This window comes from Uloborus diversus, unplaced genomic scaffold (assembly GCF_026930045.1).
Source record: "Uloborus diversus isolate 005 unplaced genomic scaffold, Udiv.v.3.1 scaffold_14, whole genome shotgun sequence".
NCBI lineage: Eukaryota > Metazoa > Arthropoda > Arachnida > Araneae > Uloboridae > Uloborus > Uloborus diversus.
In genome coordinates, this window is record NW_026558098.1 from 2,230,733 (window position 1) to 2,245,663 (window position 14,931).

The following is a 14,931-nucleotide window of genomic DNA, read 5'->3' on the forward strand; positions in this document are numbered from 1 at the left end:
AGATGGTTCTGGGAGGCTTTCAGTTGGCGAAGTTCTTGGCATTTGGCGACCAGTCTAGGCTGAAAAAAACTTGTCGTTTCACATAGCCACCATGTTTGGTCATGGATATAAAATATACCAATGTGATCCAGATCCAATGTCTAGCCAGAAGAAATTAGGATCTGTTTACGGACCCGTTACCAAACAAGTTTCTAATGAATCAAAACCGACCAGTGACAAAATTCCAGTTAATTATAATGCACCCATGACAAATGTCAGGGGCGTAGCTAAGAGGAGGGTTTTGGGGACAAACCCCCCCCCCCCCCCCGAAAAGTTAGTCTCAAAAAAAAGAGAAAAAGAAGAGAGAAGAGAAAGGGAAAAAAAAGAAGAAAAGGAAAAAATTTCAAGCGATTACACACATATATATATATATATATATAATATATATATATATATATATATAATATATATATATATATATATATATATATATATATATATATATATATATATATATATATATATATATAATATATATATATATATATATATATAATATATATATATATATATATATATATATATATATATATATATATATATATATATATATATATATATATATATATATATATATATATATATTATATATATAGAGAGAGAGAGGGAGAGAGATATAAAAGAAGTAACCCCCCCCGAAAGTCGGGTCTAGCTACGCCACTGACAAATGTTCTATTAATCGATGAAAACCCACGACATAGTTCCCATCAACTAAAACGGAACCTTCACCGAATTCCGATTGGCCAAACCAGACTTTGTACTAACTCCTTTGTAAACAAAGCAGTAGGGAAATTCAAAATAAAACATATTGATACATAACTGTAGGTTTTAATTTTGAAATTAAAATATACATACATATATTATTATTTAATAATTCCCAAAAACAAAGACCCTGTAAAAAAATTTTGAACAGAACCCTAATAAAAATTTAAAAAATCAAAGTAAATAAAATAGTATTTCAAATACATGGAAGAATTTTAAAAAAGATGAGAAAAAAAAATGAGTTCATTGACTTAAAGAATAAAAAGTCGCCTTTATAAAAACTAATAATTAAATATAATGTATTATTAATGATCTATGTATGAATGATTATTAGCATTCATAAATTCGAAAAACTTGCAAAAATGGGAAAAAGAACCGAATGCTGACCCAATATGGTGCTGTGTGCTAAAATTGCCGTACGACTTTCTCTCAGGGTTCTTACATTGGAATTCCACAATTTGGCGAACGTGTCGAGAAAGCTTCATAGCTGAAAGTTCTTCGTGATTCGTCACTTAGGTATACATTCAAAAGATCGTTTAAAATGCCTAAAATTGCTTGTGTTCAGAAAAACAACGGAATTGAAAACTTCCTAAAGAAGGCTATGCAGCAGCTACAAGCAATCGATGAAAAGCTGAAAGAAGGATGAGATTGATGTAGATGGGATCGCTAACTGCTCATGGTTTGTCACATAAAATACAAATGATTTCTTTTTCATTGTAAAAATCTTCATCTTATTGTTCAATTTGGAATATTCCTGATTTGTGTCCCATTATGTGTAAGTCTGGACTTGAATAAATCAAGAAAGTTGTTATCGATGTGTAATGTTTGACTGACCGGTTAAAGTTGATTTGTGTTTAATGTTTTATTTTTGTTAAATGCATTCAGTTGAGAACTTGAATTATTTGGAGGACTTGGAATGAGTTGTAATTCAGCACATAAATTGAAACATAAATTTTTGTTATTTTATTAATAAGCTCTCGCTATGACTTATGAAAAATTCATTTTGTGTTTCAATGCAGAAAATTATTGGTTTTTGTACCATTGCATGCGAGTCGTGATTGGAGTTATTGAAGCTATTGGTGCATAATGCTGTCCAATGAGATTGATTTGTTACTTTATGTTTGATTGTTGTCGATTAAAATGATTTTCAGGACTCTTGAGTTATGATTAATGGTTTATCAAATAAGTGCAAATATTTCTTACTTTGGAAAAATCTGATTATAATTTGCACATTTTACTATTTATTTCAAAGCAAAAACTCGGTAAACAGTCGATTTGTTACTTTATGTTTGATTGTTGTTGATTAAAATGATTTTGAGGACTCTCAATTGAGTTATGATTAATGGTTTATCAAATAAGTGCAAATGTTTCTTACATTGGAAAATTCTGATTATAATTCGCACATTTTACTTTGTATTTCAAAGCAAAAACTCGGTAAACAGTCGATTTGTTACTTTATGTTCGTTTGTCGTTAAATTCATTGAAAAACTGAAATAATTTTGAGGATTCTCAGTTGAGGTATGATTAATGGTTTATCACATAAGTGCAAATGTTTCCTATCTTGGAAAATTCTGATTATAATTTGCTATGTATTTCAAAGCAAAAACTCGGTAAACAGTTGATTTGTTACTTTATGTTCGATTGTCGTTAAATTCATTGAAAAACTGAAATAATTTTGAGGACTCTCAGTTGAGTCATAGTTCATGATTTACCACATAAGTACAAATGTTTCTTACGCTGAAAGAGTCCAATTATGATTTATTGAACGTTTTACTGTGTAATTTAAGGCAGGAAATTGTTGGTGTTTGGACCGTTGCATGCAAGTTGTAATTGGAGAAATTCAAGGAATGAAATCATCAGTGAATAAAATGGACTCGCTTAAAGTTGGATTTGTTGTTTTATGTTTGATTGTTGTGAAGTGCATTCGTTTGAAAACAGACTGCAAGCGAGTTACGATTCATTGGTTTTCGCATCAAATGATTTACTGAACATTTTACGCTAATTTAATTTAGAAAATGAATGAGTTTTGTGCCATCGCCTGAAAATATTAATTGAGAAATGAGACTTCTCAACTCATACTCTTGACTGGTTAATTAATTTGTTATTCTATGTTTGATTTTTGTAAAATGTATTCAATGAAAAGCTCAGGACTGCTGTTAAATTAAGATTTTCTGGTTTTCACATAAGTGCAAATTTTTTCCACAGTTGAAATTATTCGGACTATGATTTAATTAGCATTTTACCCATTTACTGAACATTAATTTAGAAAATGAATGAGCTTTGTGCCATCGCCTGAAAATATTGTTTGAGAAATGAGATTTATCAATGTATATTATTGACCGTTTAGTTAACCCTTTATTCCATGTCTGATTTTTGTAAAATGTATTCATGAAAAGCTCAGGACTGCTGTCAAATTAAGATTTTCTGGTTTTCACATAAGTGCAAATTTTTTCCACAGTTGAAATTATTCGGACTATGATTTATTGAACATTTTACTTGAATTTAGAAAATGAATGAGTTTTGTGCCATCTCCTGAAAATATTAATTGAGAAATGAGACTTCTCGATACACATTATTGACAGATTAGTTAACCCGTTATTCCTGTTTGATTTTTGTAAAATGTATTCAATGAAAAGCTCAGAACTGCTGTCAAATTGCGATTTTCTGGTTTTTACATAAATGCAAATATTTCCACAGTTGAAATTATTTTGACTATGATTCACTGAACATTTTACTCCAATTTAATTTTAAAAAATGAATGAGTTTTGTGCCATTGCCTGAAAATATTAATTGAGAAATGAGACTCCTCGATGCATATTCTTGACCGATTAGTTAACCCGCTATTCCATGTTTGATTTTTTGTGAAATGTTTTTGTAAATATATGTTCAGTGAAAAGCTCAGGACTGCTGTTAAATTACAATTTTCTGGTTTTCACATAAACGCAAATATTTCCACAGTTGAAATTATTCTGACTGTGATTTACTAAACATTTTACGCTAATTTAATTTAGGAATTGAATGAGTTTGTGCCATCGCCTAAAAATATTAATTGAGAAATGAGACTTCTCGATACATATTCATACTTGCCAGCTCGACTGTTTTTAACGGGAGACTCCCGTTTTTTGCTTCCATCTCCCGATTTTTACGATTTTCTTCCGTTTTTGCAGTTTTTTTCAGTCAATTGTTAAAAAGTTTCACTTTCTTCTCAATAAAGGCGCTCTTTTCTAGTCTACCAATGTCAGGGAATAAGAATTTTACCAATTAATAACTCATTTAGTAAAAATTAATTTTTTAGAAGCTTCCCACATTGCATGTTCAACGAAGCACGTGCTTTGCCGAAAATTGCAGCAGATTTCAATCCTTTTGCATCTTGAAATTATTTCAATTATTTTTGATGTATGAAGTTATTTTAACATGTGCTACCCAACACCTACTTATTTTATATTGTATTTTCATTATATATTGATTTCCTTTTTTTTCCTTCCGGATTTTAGTAATTAAATTTTTGTAGCAACTTTTCTGGTAGAGAATGGAGAATGTACGAAACTTTAAGCAAATTCACTCCTTATTATTTAGTTTTTCCTTTTCAGTATATTTTTCTTGCTACTACCAATTCGCTTACATCTGCAAAAAATCCTCAATTCACTTTAAATTTAGTATTCATGTTATTTAAAAGCATAATTTAGTTATTCTGTAGCGAGGATATGTCGATGGTGAATCACCTATATACCTCTAGTAAAATCTCCTGTTTTTTTTCCTTCAAAGGTTGGCAAGTATGCATATTATTGACAGATTAGTTAACCCGTTATTCCATGTTTGATTTTTGTAAAATGTATTCACATGAAAAAATGCTCAGGACTGTTGTTGAATTATTATTTTCTCACTTTCACTATTACTTCAGTGAAAATTGGGTTGCCAAATGTGTTTGTGTGCCTAGCAAATCTTTTGCAGTTCAAGTACAATTCATAAAAGCAAAAAAGAGATTGAACTCCAGAGTATAAGCTGTTACCTATGAACCAAAAGAGTTATTTTGTTAAAAGTTCTAATACTCTGCGAAAGTCAAAATTGATTTAGGCATTTTTATTGTTGAATTTATTATTATTTTTCTTATTTTGTTTTCTATCACCATAGATTTTTTTTTGTTTGTTTGCTTATTTGCACTGTCGTTAAATGGGAACTTTTCGTTGATTTTTTTCATATCATAAAATTGTTTTTCAACCAACAATTTTGATCTAGAGTATTTAATGCAATTCGAAGGACTTATAAAAATAAAACTGAAGAAATGTTATAAATTGTCATTCACCTGGTGATATATTGACTATTTAATACTAAAAAATTAGATGCCAAATCCAATGCCAGTTTTTTGATATTTAGCAACACTCCCCCCCCCCCCCCCCCAAGTTTGTCTCCATTTTGCTGTATATCACCTACAGGGTTCACTAAATATATCAGTCGATATATATAGTGAACCCAGTAAGTTCATGATATGTATCCAATATTTATTTTGAAAATATCATGATATTTTGATATTAATTTTTTCATGTATGGTATTTTCAATATAAAAATTATATTAATCATAATAATATTGTTCATTTATTATTAAAAATAACCAAAACGTTATTCACTATATTTTTATGATGTATTAATACATCACTAATACAGCAAAGTAATATAATTTTTCATTTTTATTTTATATTTATTTTTTATTATTAGAATTTTAAATCTTAATAAAAGTGCTAAATTAAATATTAAACTTCGTTCAGTAAAAAAGAAAATTTCTTATGACTGTGCACCAACTAATGCATGTTTTTTATTTTTGAATCATATAACGGTGTAAAAGTATCTAACAGAAGAAAAATGAGTAAAATAGCAATTGGCCAAATAAACTTCATTAAAAACTGACTAAAATGAAATGTTAAATATAAATAATAAGAGAAACCTTAATTTTAAGTCTAACTTATTGTAATAACAATATAAGAAAATAGAGTGATTTGAGGACTATTATTTTTGAAGACTTTAGTTTGTGATCATTGAAAATATGGGATATATATAAAAACATCCAATATTTATCAAAATATCGGATATTTTCGAACCCCGATTACCTATTTATGACATTACTTCAGTTTGCATCGAAATGGATGGCTCCATAAAATGGAAGTTTTTAGTATTTTATATACTCTGTGCATAAAATATTTTACTGTTCATTGAGCTTTTTTTTGTTTTATTTTTGTGTTATATGAATGCAAAACATTATTAACTTCAAGTTTCATCTCTTAGAAAAAAGTAAATTCATCTCCTGATTAATATGAATTTACCCAACTCAATTCCATGTGTTGCAATAAGGTGATCATTACTATAAAAATTTTGGCACCCAAGCAAATACCAAAACTCAAATTTTGAGATGAGTTCAATTTAAACTTTTTGAGTAATGGTTAAAAAAAATACTCACTCTACAGGTTCCTAATTGCTTTAAATGAAACTTCAAAAGTGTAATTGAGTCGAAAGCATTGTGCCAAAGAAAATAAATTATATTTTTTTAATTAAAAATTCATGAAATATGCTTCCATGTGTAGAAATGTACTAATTTGTATTAGAGAAAGAAGCCAACTTTTAATTTTTGTTTCATAAAGAAATTCTGTGTCCCTTCATCGAGGTAAATTTTTACCAAATTATTCAATCTTCATATTTATGACCAAGGATACTTTTTTGCAACTAAAAATATGTCATGCCATAATAGTTTTAATAAAAATTAATTAATATTAATTAAAATTAATTAAAAAATATGTCATATCATAATAGTTTTAATTAAAATATGTAATGAAAGTTTAATAATGCCTATTAAATTACAAAAAAAGGAAAAAATATTGTTGGGCAGTTTCAGTGTTGTTGGTTCCCATAGGGTATACTTCATATACTCTCAAACATTTTTTGGACGTATAGCGTATACCCTCAAGCTTCATAAATTTCTGTATTATGACATACTATGTGTATGATCACATACGCAAATTGTGCGTAGTGGATTACTGGGTGTATACCCTCAGAAAAATTGATTGGAACGTCACTGGACAGTATAAATAAGTTGCCAAAAATCAACATAGTGTTCACATAGCTCATGTTTGTTTTAGAGCTGCCTCATAACTGACATCAAGCACCCCCAGAGTTGTTGAGGTTCAATGTCGGTGATTAGTGCATTGAGTTTTTAGAATGTTTTCAAATACAATTGGCTAATCGCAGAAGAAAATAATATAAATGAACATACGAACGTCGCCCACAAAAGAATTTCAAAAATTGCAGACAGTTTTCATATTTAATAAGCGAATTTCTTCATTGAGCGACTTTTGTTGTTTTCCAATTTTGTGGCTTCTCCAGTAAATACTCAAAAAAAAAAAAAAAAAAAGGTGAAAAAAAAACCTAACTGGTGGTTGCACAGTGCCGCCACTCTCATACAACTTTATACTTTTGTTGTTGAAAAGAGTCGTATAGATTTTTCTTTGCAGAAAAATTATTTGCATTTGCTGACAGTTTTACATTTTATCTAGCTCTGGCTAACTGTCAATTCTAACCAGCTTCTAAAAATAAAATGTTTTTTTCATTAAAAAAAAAATGTTCTGTCCCAGACAGTCCCAATTAACTCATTTGCATTGCACTGGTATAATGTTTGTCCTAAAATATTAAATTGGATAGTACCTTCAAAAATATTCCTTAACGTAATGTATGGTTTTCTTTAAACAATGTCTCCTTGTAAAACAAGTTAAAAAAAAAACCTTAACCATAAAGTCTATTATTTGCATTCAAGCTTATTTAAATTTTCATCACGTATTTAAATGAACTCTTTGTCGTTTATGTACTTGGGACAAGGACGGATAAAAGTGAGAAGCGATGGGGGCCATCGCCCCCTCCTTGAGCTGAGAGATAGGAAATTTCTTCATGTATATTTTCAACACTGAAGTTTCAAAACCGTAATTTTACATAATATTCGATGGTGTTAGAAGAAAGGGAGACACTTTCCAGGAACTCTTCCGGAATTGAAGTCTTTGAAACGCAATCGTAGCACATCTCTCATTACTCTAGGGATAGGGGCACGAACTTTCTACAGGAATATTTTCAAAATTGAAGTTCCGAAATCTCAATTTTAGACGATAGATGATATTAGGGATAGGTAAACGAGGGGTTCGATGCACTCCTTCGAAAATTTTTAGAAATTGAAGTTCTAAAGAGTAAAGAGTGAAAACAATCGCCCCCTCCTTGAACATTTTCTGGATCCGCCCTTGACTTGGGATCATCAAGAAAACAGATTTTTGGCATTCTATGCGAGTAATAATTGCAGGCTATTATAAATTAGTTATTGCAATTAATCGATATTGCATTTGGTTGCTATGGTTGTTTCGTACCACTTGCGTCAAAAGTTAAACAAAATTCATAGCCAATTGCTAATATTTTTTTCAACTTTACGTAATAACCTAAACATCTGGTTACACACACACACACACACAATCAATCTATAATCATTTATCTCTTATATGAGAATAGTTGCTACAATCTTTCACCTGTGAGCATTCGCCCTCCCCCATAAAAACCCATTCATGCATATTTGTCGTCTAAAATGGGAGCTATAAGAATTATTTACATATTTTTTTTCCTTTGAAAAATGGAAATGTGTGCAATAAATGCGATGAGAATTTCAAGAAATAAGTTTTGTGTATTCTCCGCCAGGCAGTTCACAATGGAGTTTCTTTATTCTGTATGTTTTATTCATTGTTTGTTAAGTTTTTAAACATGAAATTTTATTGTAAAATCTCAGAGATATGCAGCGGTTCACAAATGTGTATTCTGCTATATACTGATACCCTGTGCTCTACTTTATGTTTGCTCTATGCATTTGCACGGGTGTGACATTTTTATGCAAATATTTGCACTTTATTCTTGGAATTTGAGACTGCCTTTTAATTTCTATGTATTTAAATATGTAAGGAACCATAATGTACCATTATATGAAGTATCAACTTTCTTACAAAACTTTTTCATAAAAAGTAATAATTTGTATGTATTGTAGGTCTCAAAGTAAAGTCACACGCGCAACACTTACAAATCATTATTTTTAAATGCAAAAATATTTTTACAAAAATGATCCTTTTGTATTATTATACATAAGTTTCTTAATTTATGTATTAAAATCTATGTTTTAAAAATATATGATGTTCCTTACAGAAAAGCTGTTTTCATCAAACGTTTGCCAAATTTGGCACAGAGGTCTTTGATGCTCAGGAATTCACACAGAAGAGTTTTAGGAATTGAAAAAAAAAAAAAAAAAATCCAAAGAGTTCTAAATTTAAATTTTGAGTCACAAAATTGCTGTTTTCTACATGTTGGCGGGAAATTTTACACTATTTATTATCTTTTTTTAAAGCCTGAGGTTGAACATGAGTCACTTGACGCAACTTTTCTTTTCAAGGTAGACCGTGCAACACTGGGCACTTCAGTAAGTACATAATTTAAAACTAAAGTTTTAAAACTCTGCGAATAAGTGCAAATATATGAAAAAATGTCATACCTGTTCATTGAACTAATTTCTGAATAAATCTGTGTCCCATTTCGATATGTAGGTGAACCAACGTCGAAAGACATGTTAAGTGTGTTCAAAGGGGAAATATGCATAAAATTTTGAGATCAGTCCGTTGTGGGGTCGTCCACAAATTATGTCGCGCGTTTCGTAAAATTGCAAGTTTGTGACGGGGGGGGGGGGGGGGGGGGGCACAAGAAGTGTGACATCATGCACTTAGAGTTTTTTTTTTAATAACTAAACTTCACTTTTTAGAGGGACATGTGACAAGGGGAGGGAGGGGTGAAGGTGAACTGTGATGCTGTGTGGCTAGGAGGGGGGGGGTCAAATTTGTTGAGAAAAAAATGACATTTGTGGTCAGCCCCTTTGACAATTTTCAAGTAAATAAATAATTAAGGCAACCTTTTATTATTTAATGATCCAAATCATTCCCCCTCCCCCCCATTTCAAAATGAGTTGAAATACCTTTTCAAAAATTCTATAAAATTCACAAATTGTACCTAGAATGGTGAATTCAAAGAAATTTACAGTGATATGAAGCATCCAATTTTATTTAAGGTGAGTTTTGCTTTTTGTTCCAAGAAAAGTGCAGAAATGCAAATTCGGTTTGTGAATAAAATGAGAAATGAAGCATTTGTAAAATCTGTGTTCAGCATGTATATAGTGTATATCTTATGTAATTTTTTTTAATCACTTGTACAGTCATGTAAATGTTTTGGCTTTGAAAATAAACTGTTTTCCATGAAAAATGGTGTGATGATTTGTGAATAGTGGGTTTTTTGAAAACTTAAAATACAGGGTGGACGAAAGGTCCAAAAAAACTCAAAAACCTTTTGAAGACTTTAGGCCAATGGTTTCCAATCTGTGGGGCATGCCTCACTAGGGAGGCATACAGTAATTTCGAGGAGGGCATGGAACTGTTAACATACCACTTTTAATACACACACAAAATCAAATCAGCGTCAGGAAATAAGAATCGGTACAACTATATCGTTGAAATGTCATACTGGTTTGAGCCCCATCGTGAAAAAACATTGATGTGTTGTCAAAGATGGAACAATTTCAGAAAATTTGAACTTAAAAAGCCAGGCCATCCATCATATTGCATTAATATTTCACTTATATAGTATTTTAGGCATCCATTTTTCTATAAATTTGAATATATCATTATTCATTCTTTAATCTTTACTAATAATAAAGCTGAAAGTCTCTCTGTCTGGATGTCCGGAGGATGTCTGTAGGATGTCTGGATCTCTGTGCCATACATAGCGCCTAGACCGTTCGGCCGATTTTCATGAAATTAGGCACAAAGTTAGTTTAGCATGGGGGTGTGCATCTCGAAGCGATTTTTCAGAAATTCAATTTTGTTCTTTTTCTATTCCAATTTTAAGAACAAAACTGCCATAAGATGGACGAGTAAATTACGGAATTATCATAACATGGAACCATAACATGGGTACAAGCCAATTGGCGAGAAAATTCACCATACATTATTCGTAAATATACAGGCGAACCAAAAGACCTTTTAATTTTTCTATTACGGGCAAAGCTGTGCGGGTACCACTAGTTGATTTATAAATGTATATCTTAGAAAAGGCTACAAGTGGGTAAGTACAACTGAGGCAGTGAGAAGCAAAGGAATTTAAGTGCAAAAATTTAAAACTTTGGAGATGCCAGTAGAAATACCATATTATCCGGCATGCCGCAAAATTTGGGGGTAAATAGATTTTCAATAACACTTGCCTTATCCTTTCCAACATGCCGGAAAAATCGAGGTTAGGAAAAAAAATTAATACTGTAAAAAATATCAGCTTAAAATTGAATATAAGTTGTAAAATAGTTTAATTTTGTAAAAATATTTACCAACAGTGTCATTTATTTTAACAAGAAAAATCTAGTTTAATAACGAATAACTTTGTAAACTAAGCATACATTTAAGCAGTGAGTTACCGCCCCCCTAAACCAGTGCTAACGAATTCACCATAGCTATTCAATCAATAAAAACTAAACTTACCTCTCAAAAAAGGAACCTAAAATAATTTATTTAAAAAAATTATGAACAAATCGCAGTAACAATGATTGCTTCTGAATGACTTTATTGGCATATAATTAAGTCCATTAACAATGACCTACCATAAATAACAGGGTTCGTACTTCCTTAAAAAACCCTTAAGAAACCCTTAATTTCATCAAGCAAAATTAAGGTCCCTAAAAAACCCTTAAAAAGTCCTTAATTTTCTGAAAATTTCCTTAATATTTTAACCACTGTATCAAGTTTGGTCCCCTTTTTCTTATTTTTTTCGTTTTTACCCCTTCAAATCTTTATAATCCGCGATATGTGCCGAAAACGTATGTTTTGGAGACATGCCGACCACGTTAAACACGTGCTTCGCCGAAAATTGCTTGCCTTGTTTGAGATTGCAATCTTTTTGCATCCTGCAAATATTTCAATCTTTTTAAATGTTGGAAGGTTTTTTTACAATATGCTACTTTATATCTGTTTATTTTTTTCATTATTTCAATAATATTTTTATTTCTTAAATTTATTTTAGAAAAAATGCAAAAGACTATCGAAAAAATATGGTCCAACTCCCAGTCTCTGATTGTATTTAAACTTGTCATGGTTACTATTTTTATGTATTTGAAAAAGCTTTCAATATATTTATGGTGAATCTCTAAAGGTTTTGGTTAGGCTTTACAGCCTGTAAAATTTTTTGGAATTTAAAGATTAAATAAAGCAACTTCAGTTTTTTTTTTTTTTAAATCGTGAAATAATATGAAGTTTTTTAAACCAAACTATGAGTTCCATTGCAAGGAAAAAGGATAATCAATTATATATATATATATATATATATATATATATATATATATATATATATATATATATATATATATATATATATATATATATATATATATATATATATATATATATATATATATATATATATATATATATATTTATTTATTTTCAAATGTTTTTTTGTAAAAGAAATGTTAAACCCCCTCTCCCAATATATATATATATAAAATATTTATATTATTGAGTGATACAGCCAAGATTGAACTCTGGCTCCATCAACCGCTTTATTCAAGGACTCAGGAGTTAGAAATTGCTTTCTCTCTTTCAAAATTTAAATTTATATAGAAATAAACAAACTTGCGAGAAATAGTATGATATAGCAAATTTGTTCGAAATAGGATTTTAGTAACAATAACGGATCAAAAGCAATAATAACAAAACACTAGTTTAAATATCTTGAAGAAAAAAGATTTTAGTTATTTTCCTTCAATTTGCCTCTCATTCTAATCATGTATGCTAAATGATAATGCTTTAATATGCAACTAATTTTCTACAGCTATCCCCATTTTCCTAATCTTTTTTTATGACTGAAATTTGAGAATTAAATGTTATTTTTTAAGAACAATATGTGCTATCTATTATATTAATTACTACCCAATCATTTCAAGCCTAATTAATAAGGAAAAACTTTCGTATTATGTTTGAAACTGGTTAATTCGCCATGTTTTGTTGAATTTTGGAATGTCATGGACTCAAAGGGCACTCATGATCTCATCTCATTTCTGCTTGATTTTAAGAACTCTTTTTTTCTTGGGGGGGGGGGGGGGGGTTCTCCATTTTCCTCTTGGATCACTATGATGTGAAATTTTAAAATTTTATTCACTGATAATGGGACATCCCAGTTGATTGGGCCTCTCCCTGCTTTTTGGAAACTGATGCACTTGTGCATGTGTATATATATAATATGTGTATCATATACTTTGCCCCCCCCCCCCCCCCGGAAAACTTTAAAATGGTATACGCAAAGCTATCTAGTTATTTTCCCGATAAGTCCTTTTTTTTGAGAGAGAGTCCTTAAAAAGTCCTTAATTTTTACTTTTAAAAATGAGTATGAACCCTGAATAACAAGCACATATTATATGCAATTCACATTTTTTTTTGAACAAAGGTTACTTTCGGGATTTATTTATTTTTTTCTTTACAGTGGTTTGTTTTCTGATTGGAATCTGAATGGGGAAATTTACTTTTGGTTTGTTGCAAAATAAACCTTGAATTATCCTGCATGCCGGAAAATTCGAATTTCCTGGCACGCTGGTAAATTTCGCTTTTTCCTGGCATGCTGGATAATGCGGGGTAATACGGTAATTTGGTGCCCTCTTTCAGGGTGGATAGCGGTGATTGTTTCCCTCAAAAAGTTGCCCACAATAAAAACAATGGATCTCCATTGGGACGATAGATCAATTTTGTTCTCCCTGAAGCCTGTTTTACTGATTGTCTCTTTCTTATTTGTTAGTAATTTCTAAGAAATTTAGTTAATTTCATGATTAGAGTAGTAAGTGGTGTCGCAGCAGAGTGATCATAACGCATAAAAAAATAATAGAAATACTTCACACTTAATAAAACTTTTGAGCCAAAAATATCGAGAAAAAGATCAATTTGTTTGACAAATAACATTATCATTACACAATTTACATTTCTTAGAACCAAAAAACATTTTATTATTTTGAAAAACAAAATGGAATCTTACGTAAGATGGGTGGGTGGGGGGGGGGGATAAAATCTTACATACCCTTAAATGGGGAAGGGGGGTCAAAAATTGCCAAAATCATCCTTACGTCAATAATGAATGGCCCCTAAGAGCGTACAATCGATCAAAACGTTCGAAAATCTTACAATGTATGGCTAAATCATACAAGTTGGCAGCTATGGATCACCCACTCCCAAAAAAAGAGAGGAAGCAAAACCCTTTTACAAAACAACATAAATAAATTTTATTCAACGGGAAATACAAATCAATCTAATTCGCCGTCCATTACACGGCAGCGGGAAGAGTCCATTGCACTTTTCGTTTGCCGCACGGCAGGAAGCTAATCAAATAAGGATGATCGTGACGACTGGGCAGCTCATCAGAGCAGCATGGTTTCCGGCCTCTCCAGCAGCTTCTTGAAGTGTGCCAGCCACTGAGCCCCCACAGCCCCATCCACAACCCTGTGGTCGCAGCTCAAGGTCACGCTCATCACCTTGGCAGTCCTGTAGCTGGAAAGAGAGGGAAAGACTGCGTAAGAAAATTGAGGATCCATAGATCCGGGTTGAGTTCGGAACTACAGTGCAGAACCTTTTATCCGGGAACCAAAAAACCGGGAAACCAGAAAACCGGCAACCTTTTGCCAATTTTTCCACCATTTAAAAAAAATATGCATTTTTGGCAATTTTTGAAAAATTAAACATTTATTTAAATACTTAAAAGAATATGAACGGCTTCGTAATAAATACCATATTACTCATCTATAACTCGGGAAAATGTTTACAAAAACGAACTTCAAAGGGTTATCCTTAACACGGGGCAAAATTTCCGAATATTTTTTTTAATTAAAAAGTACACTCGTAAGTCTGAAATATTCGTGTTTTATTCCAACTGAATACTAAAGAAATGAATATTTTCACATTCTAATGCAATATTTTATTGAAATCCCTGAATAGTCTCTAATTAAAGCCGCTTGTTGGGTAAGTAACGTTGGAAAAGCGCGAGAAACACCGAAAACCACTT

The 14,931-nt window shown here is 31.0% G+C and overlaps 1 protein-coding gene across 1 annotated transcript in view; it reads right to left on the minus strand.

Moving 5' to 3' along the window:
• Positions 1-14,141: 14,141 nt before the first annotated feature.
• Positions 14,142-14,931, minus strand: part of LOC129232800 (dihydrolipoyllysine-residue acetyltransferase component of pyruvate dehydrogenase complex, mitochondrial-like) — a 56,505-nt gene continuing 55,715 nt past the window's right edge. Inside the window, exon 12 of the mRNA XM_054866900.1 lies at positions 14,142-14,420. Within this exon, the coding sequence (XP_054722875.1) occupies positions 14,291-14,420 (130 nt within the window). The 3' untranslated portion in view covers positions 14,142-14,290. The remainder of the gene's footprint in view (positions 14,421-14,931) is intronic.